This window comes from Podarcis gaigeae (assembly GCF_964106915.1).
Source record: "Podarcis gaigeae genome assembly, chromosome: 5".
Taxonomy (NCBI): domain Eukaryota; kingdom Metazoa; phylum Chordata; class Lepidosauria; order Squamata; family Lacertidae; genus Podarcis; species Podarcis gaigeae.
In genome coordinates, this window is record NC_139681.1 from 33,358,760 (window position 1) to 33,379,079 (window position 20,320).

The 20,320-nt window shown below is 42.3% G+C and overlaps 1 protein-coding gene across 2 annotated transcripts in view; it reads left to right on the forward strand.

The window, feature by feature from the left end:
• Nucleotides 1–302: 302 nt before the first annotated feature.
• MCU (mitochondrial calcium uniporter) overlaps nt 303–20,320 on the forward strand; it is a 79,840-nt gene continuing 59,822 nt past the window's right edge. For both annotated transcript variants that reach the window (XM_083740773.1, XM_083740772.1), the window contains exon 1: nt 303–612. In XM_083740773.1, the coding sequence (XP_083596899.1) occupies nt 469–612 (144 nt within the window). In that variant the 5' untranslated portion in view covers nt 303–468. The remainder of the gene's footprint in view (nt 613–20,320) is intronic.

Sequence of the window (20,320 nt, forward strand, 5' to 3'; positions counted from 1 at the left end):
ACTGAATTCAATGGGGCTGAGGTCAGGACTGCAGCCTAAACCCTTGAGGACTCGCGGCTGGAATCGCAGCACCCACTTTTTGCGCGTCTCCACAGGACACCCCCTCAGCCTCTACCTGAGCTAGGCGCGCCTCTTAATAAGCCGCTCAGTTATTCCCTCCCTGTTTCTCCCGCCCCTCCACCTTCCCCGCTGACGGACAGCTCCCGAGGCGCCTTGTCCCGCCCTCCCTTCCCAGCTCCTCGGCGGCGATTGGCGGCGGGCTTGGCCGGGGATTGACACTCCGTCCCCGCGCCCTCCAGGGAGGGCGGAGCCGCGCGATTGGCTGGTTCCGTGTGTGTGTGTGTGTGTATGCGCGCGCGCGCGCGGGGAGTGGCGGCGGCGGCGGCGGCGGCGGGGACTCTTCCCCGCCCCCTTCCAGCAACCCCGCAGCGCTGCCTGCCGGAGAGCGGGGCGGCTTCCAGTTGAGAGATGGCGGCCACCGCGGGCAGATCGCTGCTGCTCCTCCTCCTCTCGAGGACCCCCGGCGGAGGAGGAGCGGCGCTGACAGCCGCCGGCTGCTTCCCGGGGCTGGGGAGGCACCGTCAGCAGCAACAGCAGCAGCGGCACCGGACGGTGAGTGTCCCCCTCCGGGCGGAGGCCGGGGACCAGACGGGAGCGGGGCGGCAGGACAGGCATTGCCTGGGCTGGCCAGGAGAAGCGGGAGGAAGGGACTAGTCGGCCGCCCGGGCGAGGCGCTTGGCGGGCTGGGGGACGCGGGACGTGCCCGGTGCCGCCCGTCGGAGCCTCCTGGCTCTCCCCTCCTCCCGGGCAGCCCAGCCCTTTCCCAGGGTCCGCCCCGCCAGCGGAGGGACCGCCCGCCCGGGAGCAAGGGCGACCCCTTCCTCCCTCCTCCCCGTTGGGTTTCCCTGGGCGCTTTCGTGCCTCTGCTCCTCCTCAGCAGCGGCGCCTCGGACAGATCAATGCACCTCGCGCGGCTGGCTGGCTGGCAAGGGAGAGCGAGAAGGCGCTGCAGGCTGCGGCGTGCAGGGGCAAAGAGGCGGAGGAGGGAGACGCCGGCGCTGCTGCTCCTGCTGCAGCAGCAGTGACTTGAAGGAGTCTTTGCTGGCTTGCTTGCTTGCTCCCCGCTCTCCCTCTCCCCCCCCCCTTCTCCATCCTCCCCGGTGCTGCATCCCCTCTTTATCTTAGCACACCAGCCGTGCCCCTCCTTACGTGGGCCCGTCTTAACTTGATGACAGGCTGAAAAAGAGGGGAGGGGGGTTCACAAGTTGCTGGCGAAGGAGCGTTTTTGGATTGGGGGGGGGGAGGACATTGGCTTGGTTCCAATTTTTCATTCCAAAGGGACAGGGTCAGGAAGCCTGCTGGGCGATTTCCTTCTTAATTCACCCCTTCGTTCCAGGAAGGGAAAGTCAGTGGGGAAATGGCACAGGGGTCTTTCCGCCTCCCTCCCTCCCTCCCTCCCTCTTCAGGCTTCTTAGAGCGACAGTATGTCGTGGCTGCATTCCAACCAGTGATTCCTCCCAGTTGTAGGAAGTCTTCTGTCCCCCTGCCCTTTCTCCTGAGAAAGTTATCTGCTAAGCTGAATCAATGCAGAACCAGGCTGAGCTGAATGCAAATCGCTGTGCAGCAGCGCTCCGTTGTCTGAGGCTTTTTGCCTGTAATGTTCCAGTTGTCGAATGACTGAAGTGCACTGGTCTGTCAGGATGGGTGAACTCAGGACTGGGATGGAATCCAGCTGATCTGAAAGTTCAGTTACCTCTGGCAGCAGGGAATCTGCACATGGCAGCCAAGAGTTCACAAGCGAAACTGTAAAGATGATACAAAGGTTGTATGTTTGTGTGTTGGCCTGTTGCTGAACTTTTGTGGAGTACTTCCCCATGGCTACTATGGAAGCTTTGGCGTCTTCCTAGTTAAGCCCCACTTCCTGGTCTTATGGTTGCATTCAATTAAACTATGTAGTGTGGATCGTATTTCAGCGTGTCTAGGGAAATTCACTCAATGTAGACTTTTATGTAATGATAAATGTCAGAGCTGCTATGTTGCTCCCTCCACCCAGAGCTCTTTAAAGGATTCTCTGCAGCAGCCTGTTAGGAAGTCCTTGCTCTCCTGTGATCTAAAAGGCCAGCCAGTGTTTTAATTAAGTTGCTCAAATAAAGCTGATGAAACGTACACCAGAGAAGCAATTTTGATGGAAGTACAGAAGAGCACAAGGCCCCATGTATGCGGTTCATCCAGATTTACTACGCTATATTATTTTGTTCTGTCAGGTTTATAAGCACTTTGTGTTGGCTTAACACTGAGTACAGGGAAATGACTTTCAACCACATATGCAGAATAAGTTTGATATAGCCTACCATAATCGCTTTTTGTTTTGCAACGGTGAAACAGGTCAAAGCCGCTATGCAGAAATGAAATTTTCAACAAGATAGTAATGGTAAAGTGGCTCGTAACAAAAACTTACTCACATCGAGTGATCTTAGTAATTTTCCTCCTTCGAAAGTTGTAGAACTTTGCAAATCTGGTATACCAAGATCTCACGTAAATAGGTTCCTTGTTCTGCTTGACATTTAATGCTTTTATATCTCATAACTTTTACTTTTTGCGACCTGCGGTTATGGCATGTTAGGCTAGATGCAGAAGAATAAGTCATTCTAATGAAACAGGTGTCTGACAGTATCATCTTATTCAGGATCTGCTAGACTTCATTACTTTAGCTAAATGTTGATAACAGAATCTAACAGAAAAATAGCATTAGGCTTAAGTATAAGAAAAGCTTTGAAAAGTAAACTATTGTGTTGCCCCCCACCCCAATCTTAATGATATTGAAGGGCGAGATTTATTGATGTATTAATAGGTCACTGATCATAGTCAACCAATGGATCATCTTTGTTACTGGACTGTGTTGCTGGGAAATCAAATTGCTTTTGATTAACATGGCTGCATGGATTATTTACTGCTGGTGTAACAATAAAATCAGGAATGCATTTGAAACACAAAACAGCTTATTTCAATGCTTTTCTTGTCAGATTATTTTGTTTTATTTTCTCCATGTCACAATCAATCGTGCTCAAGCCATAAAGTCTACAGGATGTTTGAGAAAAACAGGCCAGTTGTGTAGTGTGTTCACTTTGTTTCAAGGTTATATTCATTTTTTCCCCATTGAGCAATCTTCCTAGGTATGCAGTAGATGGCACTCTGCATTGTGCTGGTGGTTTGTACGAGACCAGGATAGTCTCTGACGGCTATTCTAGTATGCGATGGGAAAGAATGCTGAAGTTGATTGACCTGTATCTGGCAGATAGCTCATGGATCTCTATGGCCTCTGTCAGGTGGAAGAGTCTCTTCTAGTTGACCTGGCAGAGTACAGATTTTTAATCAGGTTGGGAAAGCCAGAGATAGGCAGCTGGGTCCTGTTTGTACTACTGATGACAGAAACCAGTATACTCTCAAAAGCATTTGGTTATATGGGTTTGACCCTGCAGGCATCTCCTACGCATGCCTGCTTGTTCTTGAGATCCTGCCCATCTTCTGCGTGCTGTTTTTTGCACTGCGTAAGGTATCCTTTTCTTTTTTATCCATATGGTTAAGGAATGTGGTTTCTGTAATGAATGATAAACAAACTGAGGGAACACCATGTGACTTCTTGGGAGCTGGAAGAATTCCTTCAGTGCCTCTGCTTTCTGCAAACTATACAAAACTAGTGCATCTGTTGTCAGTCTAGGAGCATAGGACTCCAACATACTGCCTATGTATGTAAGGGGTGGACTTTCTTTCTCCTTGCCCTGGCTTAGCACAACATTGAGGCTATGGTGTAGCTGCCCTGTAAACCTCAACTTGGCTAGCAGATGCATACCGGGATTTGCAGTTCACCAGGGAAATATCACCTCCTGGTGGATGGATTAAAGAGTACATAGTGTTAACATTTGTCACAGTAGAGTGACAACTGTTACAACTGACCAAAATGTCACAAAACAGGCAGCAAGTCCAAAGGAAGGCATTACACAATTGCAGTGGTTCTCAAACTCCCCCCCCCCCCCGGGGCCACACTTTCAGAATAAAAAGCAACAAAAACACACCAAGGTTTTTGGTGATAACAATGGAAAACAAAACAAAAAAACAATTCCTAGCAGGGCTTGATCTATAACATAGAACACAGCTATTTTATAATAAAACAATGCAGCTACATAAGAACAGGAATCATTCATCACAATATAATTATAAACAAGCCTCTTACATATGAACCTTAAGTATGTATACAAACTCAATGAGAGGTATAAGCTTTAAGTATCACTTGTCGCTCTAGCTCTGATTTTGCAAATAGAAAAATATTTTTGATGAGCATGGTGTATTATACTATACTATACTATACCAAAATGTTTCTTTTGATTGTCCTGGAATCTTCCTGCCGCACTTACCATCCTTTCCTGCCGCACCCTTTGAAAAACCACTGCAAAATTGTGACTGTTTGATTGAATCCATTTTTGCTCCTGGTATTTGTGCTTGAATAGATTCTGCATCTATAGTTATAACTAAAGAAGCATATTCTCTGACAGTCCCCTGATTAGATCCATAGCTCCTTAGCTTCATTCAGAAACTCTGCTGCATCATGTATCTTCAGATCATGCCTGTGGGACATATTCAAAGTAAATCTTTGAAAACAGTACTTAACAAGGCCTAGTTAAAGAGCAGATTAAAAAAAGCAAAAAACCAGACAGGCATATAGCAGAGTATTCTTTTCCACACACAAAAAGAGAAGATTTTTTATTTGAGAAGCACAGTCAAGGCTATGAAAAATGGGGGATGGGTACATTCTGGGACAAGCTCTGCTATGTCCCCAGGTGAACTTTTGAATCTGCTCTAGGGTTAGTGATTTCACTCAAACTGAGCTGTAATTCCTAGTTTTCAAGTAAACTTGTGGAGATTTTCCACTGTGGTGTAGTGGTTAAGAGCGGTGGACTTGTAATCTGATGAACCGGGTTCGCGTCTCCGCTCCTCCACCTGCAGCTGCTGGGTGACCTTGGGCTAGTCACACTTCTCTGAAGTCTCTCAGCCCCGCTCACCTCACAGAGTGTTTGTTGTGGGGGAGGAAGGGAAAGGAGATTGTTAGCCGCTTTGAGACTCCTTCGGGTAGTGATAAAGTGGGGTATCAAATCCAAACTCTTCTTCTTCTTCTACGCAAATAAGGGGATTGTGTGCATGGTTTTGGGGGGAGCATTTTGCTATGGTGAATGATAAATGTGTTCCTGTCTGTTTTGCTGCATGCTGACCCAGCCCTTGCCAACCTGGAGCCCTCCAGATGCTGTTGGACTAAAACTCCCATCAATCAGTGTTAGAAACTCAAATCTATAAGCCTGGTGCCAAATGGCTCCTTAAAACAAGGTCACAGTTTTCAGAGTGGAATGACTTGTTGCCATTTTGGGACAAGACTGCTCTAAAGTCTTTATTTTTTCAAATGATGGGACTGACTGTGATTGATTATCAGCTAAACATCTGGCTAGTTCAGATGACACCCTTGAGCTAGGTTAAGAACCTTGAGAACTTAAAGAAGAAAAGTCACTTGATCCAGGGACAGTCCACATATATCTTGGCCTGTTGCTACAGGATGTGGTGTTTAGTGTGTGAAAACAGTCAAGATCCAGTGATCCCCAGGTATGCACCTCCAGATGGTGGAGATGTCAGGCGTTCTGGCATCTGGTTGACAGCCAGGTGCAAAAGGCACCTGGCGAGTTTTGAACGCTGCCCATCATCACCAGCAAGCACAGCAAGCTGCTGGTGATTGGGGTTGATGGTAGCAATAATACAACTGGAGGGTTCTAGGTTGCTGAACACTGGACTAATGGAAAATAACTCACCTGCTAATGCAAGTAAACCAAAGAGGATGATTATGTTAACTCACATTTCTTCTATGGACACAAATTCAATAAGAGCAGAATGGGGGCTGTCAAAACTACACGTAAGCAAGATCCATACATTTGTAGTCAAGTGTGTGGCTTGGAGATTTGTGACTGTGCATATTCAGCTGCTATTTGTCATTGTCTGCTCGTATAACATATACACTTTTTACATTGGCTTTACCTGACTGACTGGTGAAGCTTTTCTAGATTTTCATTGAGTTCACCCCACCCCCCATTTATAATTAAGGATTGTTTTCCTGCACGTGCATATTGATGGTGAGCTGGGATACAGGGAAGGAACAGCTGGCTCCTTTTTTGTGGAAAACTCAAAAAACGGAACCTGTAAACGAGACACTTTGATTGGCTGAAAGCAGTGGGCACTGTAAAAAGTTATAATGGAACAACTTGGTGTACTTAAAGGAGGGGAAAATGAAAAACATAGATCTCAACAGAGTCTTACAGCACCTTTAGCAAATCTGTTAAGGCATATCTTTCAGTGGACTGCAGTCAGGTTCTTCAGATGTTTTAAGAATTATCTCCCATTGGCAGGTGTAGAGATATAGAGGGAAAATTGTAAACAGTGAGGTCAGAGGGAGATGACATGCCAAAAAAAAAAAAAAGCAGATGGATAATTAAGTTAGACTAAATGTACATAAAATGTATCAACCAAATCTCACCTGTGATGAGGCTCTGTTACTTCTGTCCTATGCTACAAATTTATAAGTTTGCCAGCCATTCGCCTGACCCTTCATCTGCCTTGACAGCTTTAACTCATTTTGGTTTCTTCCTTACTCAGTTAAACATTCCTTACTTAATAACATCTTGAACTTGGCTTCCTCACTTAACTTGTTCCACCCTTCATGTCTCTCCACCCATGGCAACAACCATCTGCTTGTGGTAGAGTGTGCTCAGAGCTTTGTGCACACAGCCTGCTGTTGCATTTGACATTTTGCAGAATGAGGCAAGAGGATAACTCTTTGTTTGGTGGGGAACCTTCCTTTTCCTTTCAACCCCCCCCCCCCGGCCCCCCTGCCACACTTGCTTCAGAGGTGAATCTGACAGAAATTAGCAATTGCATCTGGAAAGTGGTTAGCGTTCTCAAGGATCTGGTGGGTCAGAGGACCACAAGTCTCATTACACAGGCAAGAGAGATGCCTGGGTGAGAGGCAGTAGGTTCTCTCCAGTTTCTCTGGTGCTGTATCACAGGTTTTTTTGAGGCTCCACATGGCACTTCCTGACTCACTTCCACTTTCTTATTCCTGCCCTGTTTGTTGGAAATGTGTGTGTGTGCTTTATGGGAATAATGTCTGCTTCAGAAATAGCTATGAGTGAGAGAAGCCAAGCCAAGGCTATTTCAAATGTATGTTTTCCCACACGAGAGCCGCTTAAAAAATGTTATTGCTCCAAGGAGCAGGGTGCTGCATTCCTTAATAATCGGTACGATTTGAGGGCATAGTGTAGTAGTAATAGTAACACTTAGGTGATATTTGGAAATGAGTGAAGAGTGTGGGCAGGGAAACTATTTTAAATGCTTTCAAGTAACAGCCACTGCTCTTTTTAACAAAATGAACATTTCAAAGTTGAGGACACCTGGGTGTACCAAGTGCCTAGGATTTTTCCTGTCCTTGTCTAGATGATATTGATGAAACATAGTCACAACAAAACACAAGCATCTTCTAGTTATGCTGCCACATATCTGAAATAATGCATATTGTTTAAAATACAAAAATCATACCACTGGATGTCTCACTCACTACTAGGTGGTTTTATCTAATGCTAGTAAATATTAGCACCAACACTTTGTTACTTATTGGGATTTTATAGCTCATGTGGTCATTCTCCTTGTGCAATAGACCTCTATTTGTCCAATGGAACTCCCCCTCCTTTGCATCCCCTCTCACCTTCAAAACCTGTTCCAGAGGTGGGAAATCCCTGGATTCAATTTTGGGGGTGCACAGGGAGAAGAGAGGAAGAAGAAGCATGAGTGGAACACTCTCTCTTTGTGTGGTGTTGGATACAACCTTGAATCAAACCAATTAATTAAAAAAAGATAAAGAACCCTAAATACTGAATTATTTATTCTTGGATATCTAAAAACTGAATCTCTTCCCAAGCTATTTTGGATCCATTTTTCTTTTTGTTTTGCCCTGGCATGACTAAGGATTAGGCAAACATATTGCAAATGGAAACTTAAGCATCCCTGACCATCCATAATGGCAGCATTCAACACACAAACAAGTTAAAAGCAATCCCTCTGGAAAGTCTCTGTGGGCCTCATAAGCTCAGCTGTAATGCCCTATAATGGATCACCGTGAACTTGCTGTTGTCAAAATACTAAGGTGGAACTGTTGAGTAGGTTCACAGATAATAAACACAAAATCATAGAATTGTAAAGAAGCATTGAGACTTATTCTGGATGGCTCATTGCTTTAACGTAAGTTCCCAAGGCATCTCATTTGGCAAATATGCTGGTCCCTGGTGTTATGGAACTTCAAGGCAAGGCTTTGTTAAGGCTGTTTGGATGGCTGTTCATGCTGCCATGTGGTTGCAATTGCTCTGCAGCAGAAGGTAACTGTTCAATGAGGAATTAAAGGGTTCTGGACAACATAGTCTAACAGCATTTTGGTCACATTGCAGATGCTAATGTTGTAATTTCACCAGCAATGGTACCTATGCAAAACTGATTTCTTGAGAGGCGTGGTATTGCTGATATGCAACTGGTAATCGGAATAACACAATTATTTTAGTGTTGATTTACTTTACAACCCACCTGTAGGAAAAGAAATACCTTTATACCTATTGAGCTCAAGGCTTTTGGTTATTAAAATAGCAGAGAACTCAGTGGTGTTGATAGAATAAACTTTGTGGCAGTTCCTGGACAACAGACTTCCTAATGGGTTAATATACGGCATATTGGAATTAAAAGGTGCAGTATCAAGAAAGCTTGAATCTTGAAGAACACTTTACAAAATGAAACAGAAGTATTCAGCTAGTTAGCAATTATGGCAAAGCCAAATTGTCCCTATCCTTCAATAGTATGATTTATCCAAAGAGGTTATGTGTCAATTCCAAGTCCAACTTCTGTTCCTGAAGTATGTTTTCAGCTTAATAGCAATAATACATTACTTCTATTTAATAAAGTATTGGACTGTGAACTCGCCAACTGATCCTTTTATAATTCTTGGCAGGAAAAGACAGAATGCTCCTATCAGACTGCTCTTGGAGTTGAAGTCCAAGAACTTATTCCATGCTCTAGCATTCTTAATGTCCATCTTGATCCTTGATATATGACCCTTGTTATGTATTCTGATTTTAAGGTGGAGCTGTTTTCATAGTACATGTAAAAATGTCATGTACTACCTGCTGCTCTTGTAAACTTCTTTTGAAACATGTTCGTTGACTGCCAGATGTGGTGTAGTGGTTAAGAGCGGTAGTCTTGTAATCTGGTGAACCGGGTTCGCGTCTCCGCTCTTCCACATGCAGCTGCTGGGTGAACTTTTTTGAAGTCTCTCAGCCCGACTCACCTCACAGAGTGTTAGTTGTGTTGGAGGAAGGGAAAGGAGATTGTTAATTGCTTTGAGACTCCTTCGGGTAGTGATAAAGTGGGATATCAAATCCAAACTCTTCTTCTTCTTCAGATTATTTTTTATGTCTTTTTAAAGCCATAAATGGTTTTGAGTAACCCGGGAAGCATCTTATTGAAGCTTGAGGGCTCTGAACTTTTCTTCTTTTTTATTGTGACTTCAGCTGTTAAATTAAGCAAACTGTTTGCTTGTCTTCTTCAGTTGATTCTTCTTTCTAGCTGATTTACCACCTCAAAACCATGCCAAGAATCAGAATTGTTTCAAATTAGGTAGCCTAATTGAGATTATTTTTGTTGTATGAACAGTATTGTTAATAGCTTTTGCAACTCACTTAGAGTTCTTCTGCATGAGTGTTAAGAGCAAATAATTGTCTGTTGTGGAGCTAATATTTAAAGAAAAAATGGTATTATGTTTTTAAGAGACTTTTAGGACTGGGTTTCCCAAAGTTGGGTCTCTAGCTGTTTTGGGGCTACAACTCCCATCATCCCTATCTTGCAGGACCAGTGGTCAGGGATGGTGGGAATTGTACAGTAATCCAAAAACAGCTGGACACCCAAGTTTGGGAAACCCTGTTCTAGGATCTAAGACAGGACACTCTACGTTTGTCCTCTTGTCCTTGAGCCAGTTTTCACACTATTCTGATTGGCCACCTGATAGAGAAAATAAAAATGACTGTATCGAGGAACTAGGACTTTTGGCTTTCTTACCAGAAAATTTGCATATGAAAATAGAAGTTTTGGAAATGGTGATATGCTGGGTTGAGTACCAAGTATCTTGATCAGCAACCTCACGTAATAGATTTGTTGCTGGACTTTAGAACTTAATGTGAGAGTGGGTAAAAATGGAAAAGAGTCCCCCCCTCCCCAGAATACTTCAGATCAGCAGCTTTCCCTTTTCTAATTTCCGAATATTTTGGAACAGTTAGTTTCATGATCTTAACGATGTCCGATAAATTCACTTTCTGATTACAAGAATGACATTCCTCATATCTGTTCTTGGTCCCCCCCCCATTTTCTTTCGTTCCTTAGTATTTCATTAAGTGTACAGTTGAAGCTGATCTATTCTTCTTATTTTTCAATCTCATTTCTTGCTTGCTGATAGCTTTGGTCCCCACCCAGGCAAAATGCCTCCACAGATGAGAGTTTTAAATTGATAATGAGTTGACTTCCCTTAATGACAAGACAAGCTTTTAAGAAACAATGACTGCAGAGGTATAGCAGGCTTTGTTTCTTGAGATTTACCTCTCAGTTAGTGTTGGAGAGCCAGCCAAAAGTTATGTAGTTATAAATCAAACCACAGGAGTTGAAGAATTGTTGGCTGTCAATAACAGAGAATGGATCCATAAAACACTACCCAAAATGATGGATCATTGTAACATTTTAAAGGTAATTTCCACAAAAACTTATTTCTAGGCATTTGGCAGAACTGAACTGCTTATGTAAAGCAAGTTATATAAATGTAATATAAATTAACATCAAGCAAATAATATAAATTAATCTAATTTAGCTGGCTGCATGCTGCTTACTTGAACAGACTTTGCTTTCAGAGAATATGCAAAATTCCGTGGAGAAGAAAGGTTTTGAGAGAGAGCATATTTGAACTCCTGATTATACATTTCCAGGAAGACAAAACTGGAGTCTCATGTATTTATGGTAACCTGAGACCAGGAGAAGCTGGTCCTTTAGTGGAGACAGATAGTTGTTTGGAATGATGTTGGTAGTCTCTGGACAGTCAGAAGCTTGTATTGTATCTTAGTTCCAGCTTGAGGATGAATATTCAGGAACAACACAGTAGACAGCTGTCCATTCAGGGTTAATTACTCAGGGTTCAGACACTCTAAAACAGATTATGGAGGTTGTGCAACCAGAACCGCATATCTGCTTCTTATTCTGGTTTTATAACTGACATTAGCCCATGTTTCCCTGGTTCAGATGTTATGGGGAACTCTGCCCTACTGAAAATAAGGGTCTTGGCACGAAAGCTAAGCACATGGCAAGATGGGTCCACTCATCCACAGCTTCATAAACTATGAGTGGTTTCCAAGCTAAGTCAATAAAGTTCAGGCCCCATGGATTTAAATGGGATCTTAAGTTTAACTAACTTAATTTGAAGCCAGCACAATATTAGAACCCAAATCTTAAAACTTCAAGCTGATTTCTACCAGCCAGAATCTTTTTGTGAATGCATCAAAATGTGTGTGTTTTTTTAGCAAGTTAAAAGGTATAGAATTCTCCCTGCAAAAAGTCTGCCATTAGTTTGTTGCTGGGCTACAACTCCCCTAATGCCCAACCATTTTAGTAAATGGTCAGGGATGATGGAAGTTGTAGTAGTTCAACATCTGGGAACCCAAGGTTGAAGAATTCTGACTAATACATTCCAATTTTGTAATACCACCTACAATGCACAGTTAATTCTGAAAAAAGCAGCTCTCCCATTAAAAGCTAACCAGTAGCTTCATAATACAAATCACAATGGGTAGAGCTTTGTTGATTTAATTGTGTAAATAACCTTTTATCTTTTTAGGCACAATGATCCTCTTGGATTTGGCTGCTGCGAAGGCAAGCATTAAACTGTTTCAAAGCAATTCATATCTGCGTAAAGATTTATACGTTGCCAAAATTAGCACAAATTGGAAAACAGGAGTGTTAGAAATACATATCTGAATTAAAACATTAGTATGGATTAGCATTGCTTTCTACTGAAAAGTCGTTGTTGCTTTGCATGACTAGCTTGCCAGGGGAAAGACTGCTGCACTGATTGGCAGTCCTTGAGCTACTGTTCTACATCTTCTAAAAATGCCGAAGCTGCAAAAGGAATGATGTTTAGGAAGCTCTTCAGGGTTTTGAGCTGAAAAAAGGGTGAAATAAAAGCTAGGCTATACGGCAATGATTGGACATCCTCAGTGCTTTCTTGTTTTGGAGTGAATGTTGCCATTTCAGGTTGGGGTTACAAATGTAATTAACTTAATTGGATGTTGGATTAGATTGATCTAAGACGAAGCTGGCTCAGCAATAGTTTGACTTACTTGGCAAGTTGTAGCCAAAAAGCATTTCTTCATCCTTATGTTAGGAAGCTTGGAGCATCAGTATCCAGCACCAGTCGGCAGAAGACCAGTGTCAGGGAAAAAAGAAAAGAAAAACATAGATAATGGAGCTGAAAGAGAATGAGAATCAAAACTTATTTGGATTAATTCCTTTTAAATTACAAATAGAACTTATTTCTGTTAAGTTTGTTCTATACAGTGTATATTAGGAGAGACTATTACTCTGTAATGATGAACATGTTTTGCATGCTTAAGATCCCTACATTAATCTATGGCCTCTTAATTCCAATGATTTTGGGTAGTGGGGCTGTGCAAATCTCCCCCTGATTCCTGAGAGAGTTGTTGCTAGTTGGAGCAAACAGTAACTGATCAATCTGACTCTGTATAAGCTAGTTAATACATTTAAGTGTAAAAGGAACAAAAGCTTCATTGTGTAACAATCAGTCACTTGCCAAAGCAATCTATAAGAAATACACTAAAAAGACTTCTACAAACCTAGACAGTTTTTGAAGCAAGTTACTCAGATTCCCTGGGGGATGCTGGTAGTGCTGTGGGTTAAACCACAGAGCCTAGGACTTGCTGATCAGAAGATCGGTGGTTTGAATCCCTGTGACGGACTGAGCTCCCGTTGCTCAGTCTCTAATCCTGCCAACCTAGCAGTTCGAAAGCATGAAGTTCAAGTAGATAAATAGGTACCGCTCCAGCGGGAAGGTAAATAGTGTTTCCGTGTGCTTCTCTGGTTTTCCAGAAGCGGCTTAGTCATGCAGGCCACATCCTGTACGCCGGCTCCCTTGGCCAATAAAGGAGATGAGAGCCCCAACCCCAAAGTCGGTTACGACTGGACCTAATGGTCAGGGGTCCCTTTACCTTTACCTTACTCAAATTCCCAAGTTTCAGCTAGTAATGATCTCATTGTTGAACAACGAATGCGCTGGAAACTACTTTCTTTAAGAAGATTCCTGTAGATTCTGCTCCTTAAGGAAAGCTGTGCAGTATTCTATCCTTTCACAGATAACCTTGGTCCAATCACCATCTCTCTATCTCAAACAACTGTGAGAAGAAAAACAGGAGGGTGGGAAGAATGTGCAATGTTTTAAGCTTCTTGCAGGAAAGGTGGGATATAATCTCATAAATAAAAATAATTGTTCCTGACCATCGTACAAAACTGGGGCCTATCCCTTTTCTAGCTCCAGGGCTGAAGCTGCAAAGTGAGGGTAGAAGGCTGCCCCCATGATTTTGCTGGTCTTTATCCTCACATCTCTCCTCCCTGACACGAGAAGGGGAGCTGAGGGTTGTGTTCTAGCACTGGGCTGTTAGAAGGAAATGTTGATGCTTGCTTTTCATGCTGGGTTGTACAGTGTTTGGAAGTTCCTCTGCAGTCCCCAGTCGGGGCCATAGCCTTTCCAAAGAGATTCCCTATAGTGCACTTTGTTTCCAAGCGCAGTTCAACTGTGGGATGATCCCCAGACACACACACACACCCAGCACCAAGCTGCAGTGAAAGACTGGGGATCCTCTCACCATGCTTGTCAGAAGGGGGAAGGAAGACTTGAGTGGAATAATGGACTCCTGGTGAAAGCTGTCCTGGCTCCCACCCAACACATGACGGCACTGGCAGAGACTCTTGCTTGGAACGAAGGATGGCTTTATTGAAACAAAGCAACAGCACAGACTCAGTAGAGAGCTATTGCAGCCCCAAAACTCTTACCAGGACACAATGGGCTGTGAGTAGGAGCCAGAGTTCCTGAGTTCAAGACCAGGGCAAGAAATTCAGGACCACACAGGAGCTATTAATTTCTTCCAATGGATTTGCCTGCCTTCTTGCCAGCCGAGCTTCTGAAGTTGTAGTGTAGTCACTCACAGGATTTCTGTGCCTTGCAGGAATGTGGAGCTTGCAGGTGTTCACTACGTCTAGGTAGGTAGTTGGATCTGTCCCTTCTTCAGAGACACCTCCTCGTCCTGGGAGTTAAGGCTGAGCTTGCCTCCCCTTCTGATCCCTGTTCTTCCACCCCAAGCTGTAGGTTGGCATCCTCCCCAGACCCCCAAGATGCGCTCCCCCAGGAGGAGAACGGAAAGTCAGAGCTTCCAGGCTGGAGCCTGATGGCATCTTGAGGCTCACAATAAAAGCAGCCTTTGCTAGCAATATCACATGAAACATTTTGTAAGGGTTTTGCTTCCCTGGTAAGCCTTGAAAAGCTCACATTCATTTCATTGGGGTTTGCACAACTTAACTTGCTGGTGGACAGTATCCTATATTTGCTGTTTGTGATAAATTTTCAGATACTCAATTCCCTGTTGAATGAGATAAAAAATTGGATTTATCCATTCATCGTATAAAATGGTTGAAAAATAATAAAGGAAAATAAAGGTTTGGTGTATCACAATTCTCCTATACTGGGGTTTTTCTTTATGAAATTTAACTCTTGCAAAGATAGCCTTCAGCTTTAGCTACATCTTGTCGCATGCAAGCACAACAGTATAGAACTCAATTCTTCTTGACATTTAATGTTCTGAATTCCTTGGGATCAGGAATGCAAACATACTCCAGAGCATCTTGAAAACTGGATTTTTCAGTTTAAGCATTATGACTGTCGTGAAGCAAAAACATAGGTTACAGACAATTTACACACACACACACACACATTTGGCAAGCATGCACCCATGTTTAAAACTTCTAACAGCTTTTCTGTAAAAGGGACAAAGCTAAAAAACCTTATTGTGCATAGGTTCATTTGAATTGCAGCAGACAACAGTTATTCCAGACTCACTAAAATACTTAATGTACTGCTCAAAATGTTAAGGGTGATGAAGCATATTGTCTCCAAGGAATCAAAGAACTAACGATTTGTTAAGACTGTTCCTCTTCCATAACTGATGTGAATAATTCAAAATATTATTATTTTAACTACTTGATAGAAGTTGGCTTTCTTAGCAAATTTGTTTCTGTTAAAATCCAATAGCAGTTAGTGTTTCATGCTGTCAATGCGTCGCAGATTGTATTACAAGTTTTATGGCTGTCATTGGTTAGTAAATTTCTGATACTGGCAGCAATTGTGGTACCACTGGCGCACCTAGCCTTCTGGGTAGCCACATCATTTTACTATGGGATGGCCACACTGTTGCCTGGAGATAGCAGGTCAGATGATATGATGTCAGTTCTGTGCCATCTTTACTAGTAACCAAGTTATTTCTTGTTCAGTTCAGGATGCTTGGTTTGACCTTGCAAGTTCTCAACTAGGGATGCCAACTCCCTTAAGTAGCACAGCCAATTGTCAGGGCTGATGACCACTGTAGCCCAACACCACAGGTCCTTCAATCCAGCCCTAAACTGTCTGAAAATAGGATATATAGAGAATCCCTTTCTTCCATACGAACCCATCCAGGAACTCTGCTTAGATTCTGAAATTTTTCTTCTTCCCACCATCCAAATATCTGCCAGTGGTATAACTCTATTCTGGTGATAGTAACTGTTTTAATACTTATTTTTAAATTGTTGAAACCCACCCTGGGACCCACTGGTGAAGAGGGAATAATAAATGCAATATTGTTAATTTTATATTTTATATTAATGATAAAGAGGGCCTTTTCAGTTGTGGCACCCAGGTTTTGGAATGACCTCACTAGTGATGTGTTTTTTGCCTTTTAAAAAACCTGACACTTAAGACACTCTAATAGTGGGATAGTTTTATTATTTCTGTCCGCTCTGTGTTTCAATTACCTGCTTTTTATAGTTATGCAGTTTTTATTGTTGTTGAAAGCTGACTTCTTTCTGCTTGCAGAGAAAATCAGCATATATGTTATAAGCAAATGAGCCTAAAACTGTTTATGCTGAAACAGTGCAGCTTGTTAGCATTCTCTTCCTCTGCACTGCCCATAGGAAGGGCATAAAACAGGGTTTCCCAAACTCGGGGCTCCAGTTGTTTTTGGACTACAACTCACATCATCTTTAGCTAGCAGGACCAGTGGTCAGGGATGATGGGAATTGTAGTCCAAAAACAGCTGGAGACCTAAGTTTGGGAAACACTGGAAAAGACTTCCTGCTCCATATTGTCATGGAATAGTCATCATGCTGTTGCTTCAGTTTCTTTAAAATGATTTAAGCAGTCCAAACTTTTAAGCTTGCAACACTTTTTCATATACTCAAGACCAATAGTTGGAAAGCCTACTAATATTAAAAGTGGTGTTTCTGTAGTAATAACATTTAAATTCTTTAAATAAATAGCTTGTTAAATTTTCAATGCAGATTAATAGCAATACCCAGTTAATTTAATATATTGGCATGTTTTCAAAGTGTTCTGCCTCAAACCCATGGCTATTGGAGCTTTCTAAACAAAAAGCTACATAAGACACCTTCCCCCACGTGTGCCCACTCAACTGCTTTGATTAACAGAATTTGCACTGCCACTGGTGCTACATAATACCAGTTGCACATTTGTAAGAATGCAATCACTTAGCTACACTTAGGAACTCCCTGCCTATTGATATAAATCAGGTACCTTTGCTTTATTCTTTTTGGTGCCTGCTGAAAACATTCCTGTTTTGGCAAGCCCACCCAGATGCTGGTGGAAATTTTAATCTGCTTTTAGTATTTTAAATTTTAGTGTGTTTTAAAGTATTGCAATTTTTTCTTTTTTCTTCTTCTTGAATTTCTTGTTTTATCTTTTTGTAAACCACTTTGATGTGCGTGTTGTATAGTCAAGCGGTGTATAAATTTTATTAAATAAATACATCTATAGGTATCTATTTTTCTAACAAGGGGAGACTCAAGTATTCTCATGCAACATTTGCCCATAAGGCAAGAAATGCAAATGGTTTTGTTCATTTACTTGTAATGCCAATCAATGGTATTTTTTTTATTTTATGTTTTCAGAAGAATCAGATTATAAACAGCAAAGAACATGTCTGTGCAAAGTATTTTAAGCTTGGGTAGCGGAAAGGGTGTTGTGGAATGAATTAAATTCAGATGTTATATCTCAAATCCTCCTTGTTTATAGGTGTAGGCTGGGGATCTAATTAACACTGAAGGAAGATTCATTCTTTCCAGATCGAAACCTTTGGCCCAGTCACTACAGATAAAAAACATATATACCAAAACACTTGTAGTGATGATAAAATACCTTGTTATCAGGGCTTCAGATGCATTGATACTGGTTCCAGAGTTCAATAACAGGAAATGTTAACAATCATTTTCAGACACCATCATTTGCTAACAGATTTCTTATACTTTGACAAATAGAGATGATCTCAGTAGACGAGGAACTAAATGCCGGCCCAAATTCAAATAATGTGAGGGAACCTCTGAAACTGATGATGAGAACCCAACAACGTGAAATACTGGAAGCGAAAGCGAGTATAAATCATGGCAAGGAACTCTTTAACCTGAACTTTACTTTCCTGTTCACCCTGAATATCTGAAAAGTAGCAATGTGGGCACTTCAAAATAAGCAGGCAAACAGAAACAGTGTGTGATTTTATAACTTGTAGTCCAGTTTTATAAGACTGTATCCTATGAAAAACAAGAGCTTCCTTGTTACAGTGTCCAGGCAGTTCTCTACAGTGCAGTCAGTTGGGCAGTGTGGGATTAATTCTACAACTGAATACAGTGGTACATTGATTCTCAAACGCCTTGGTATTCAAACGTCTTGGTTCCCAAACGCCGAAAACCCAGAAGTAAGTGTTCAGGTTTTCGAATGTTTTTTGGAAGCCGAACATCTGATGCGGCTGTCAGCTATTGTTTCCGGGGCGCCTGCACCAATCAGAAGCTGCATCTTGGTTTTCAAACATTTCAGAAGTCAAACGGACTAAGTTTGGAGCTTTTGTTTTTGCTATTTATTTTGCCTTTTTGTTTTTGAGGCTTTTCCGGCTAATTTGTTTTTGTGACTGTGTGGAACCCAGTTCAGCTACTGATTAATTATTTGCGTGTGATTGCAGAAATGGATAAAAGCCCCCCATCCAAACAATGACTATCATCAGTGCAGGTAATAATAATTAAAAAAATTAAATTTTATCATCTACAATACTGTCTTATTTATTTTATAGTACAGTACATTGATTATTGCTTTCATTTTATGGATCAATGGTCTCATTAGATAGTAAAATTCATGTTAAATTGCTGTTTTTGGGGTTGTCTTTAAAAGTCTGGAATGGATTAATCCGTTTTACATTACTTTCTATGGGAAAGTGTGCCTTGGTTTTGGAATGCTTTGGTTTTGGAACAGACTTCTGGAACGGATTAAGTTTGAGAACCAAGGTACCACTGTAACAATTTTCCAAGAACTGTGCTCTCTCACTTTTATGCTAAAGGTCCTGCTAAGGATCCACAAAGCCAAGAAACTGTATAGCGAAGTCAGTATTGAAGGCAGGAGCGAAGTCAGTATTGAAGATGCAGTATACTGCATCTTCTAACCACGCATGAAACATCTATTATAATGTCAGGAACAGCTCAAGTGCTTGCCTTGTCCTCTCCTCTCAGATCTCGCCTAGCTGGCCACAACCCCAAGTGGGATTCACTAATTTTGCTCAAGATCACAAATAGAAGACAACAGTTCCCTGTTTCTTGTAGGAGAAATGTAACTTTTTAACATCTGATTTTCTGCTGCATATGCTGGATTAGTTCCATAGTTAGAAGGACTGAGAACTTTTGAGTAGAGAAGGTTTTGATGCTCATTTGTAAGTTGTATGGATTTTGTAAATGGTTAGTCTGGGCTCCTTCAGTCTGGGCTCTTGTGTGTTCTCACTTGCTGCCTGAATAAAGCATGTTTTTCTTATTTATGGGGACAATTCCCCTTGCCTGGAACTGTTTGCCTAATTATATCTATGGCAGCTCTTCCCACCTCTTCCATTGCTACTTGGAAAACATCTGCTTTCTAGTTGCTTTTCCTATTCTCCACTTATCTTTCTGCTTTTTTTCATTGTGAGCTATGCTTTTTATCAGTGAACTGAGGAAAGAATGAAATCACCTATCTGAAGGTCAAATATTAACCATTCTGGATAATATCCATCATTGTAGGTGTGTGGAAGACAAGCTTGTACAAGGGCTATGTCCCTCCCTCAAAGCTCCCAGTACCACCCCCACCCCAATGAATTCCAGAGAGTCAGGGGGACTTAATATTGTGCAATGACAGTTGTTTGGGATTGCAAGGGGAGAAGGATCACTTGAAATAGGGTGGCAGAAGAAGAAGAAGAAGAAGAGTTTTGGATTTGATATCCTGCTTTATCACTACCCTAAGGAGTCTCAAAGCGGCTAACATTCCCCTTTCCCTTCCTCCCCCACAACAAACACTCTGTGAGGTGAGTGGGGCTGAGAGACTTCAGGGAAGTGTGACTGGCCCAAGGTCACCCAGCAGCTGCATGTGGAGGAGCGGAGACATGAACCCGGTTCACCAGATTACGAGACTACCGCTCTTAACCACTACACCACACTGGCTCTCAGAAAAACTCTCAACCTGATTTTGAGAGTCCTTCTCCTACAATCCAATGCAATGCTTTATTAGTTTTCAGGAAAAATGATCACCCATACAAGCAAAAGAGGAATACATAACTCTAGCAGTAAATAAACCCTGGGTTGTACTTCATTCTCTCAATTAGTGTTAATGCATATCTGGAGGTCACCAGTCAGGTTCTTTGTATCTGTATAATTGAGAAAACTGACCCAAAGAGCACAAAGGTGGTCTGCTGTAATTACTCCAATGAACTTGAGGGTCAATTTTTCCATTAAGGCCAAGTTTCAAACTTACTGGTGCCAGCCTAGCATTAAACCTGCTTTCAGAATTGTCCGGTATGTGGCAGTGGTAAGTTTGGTC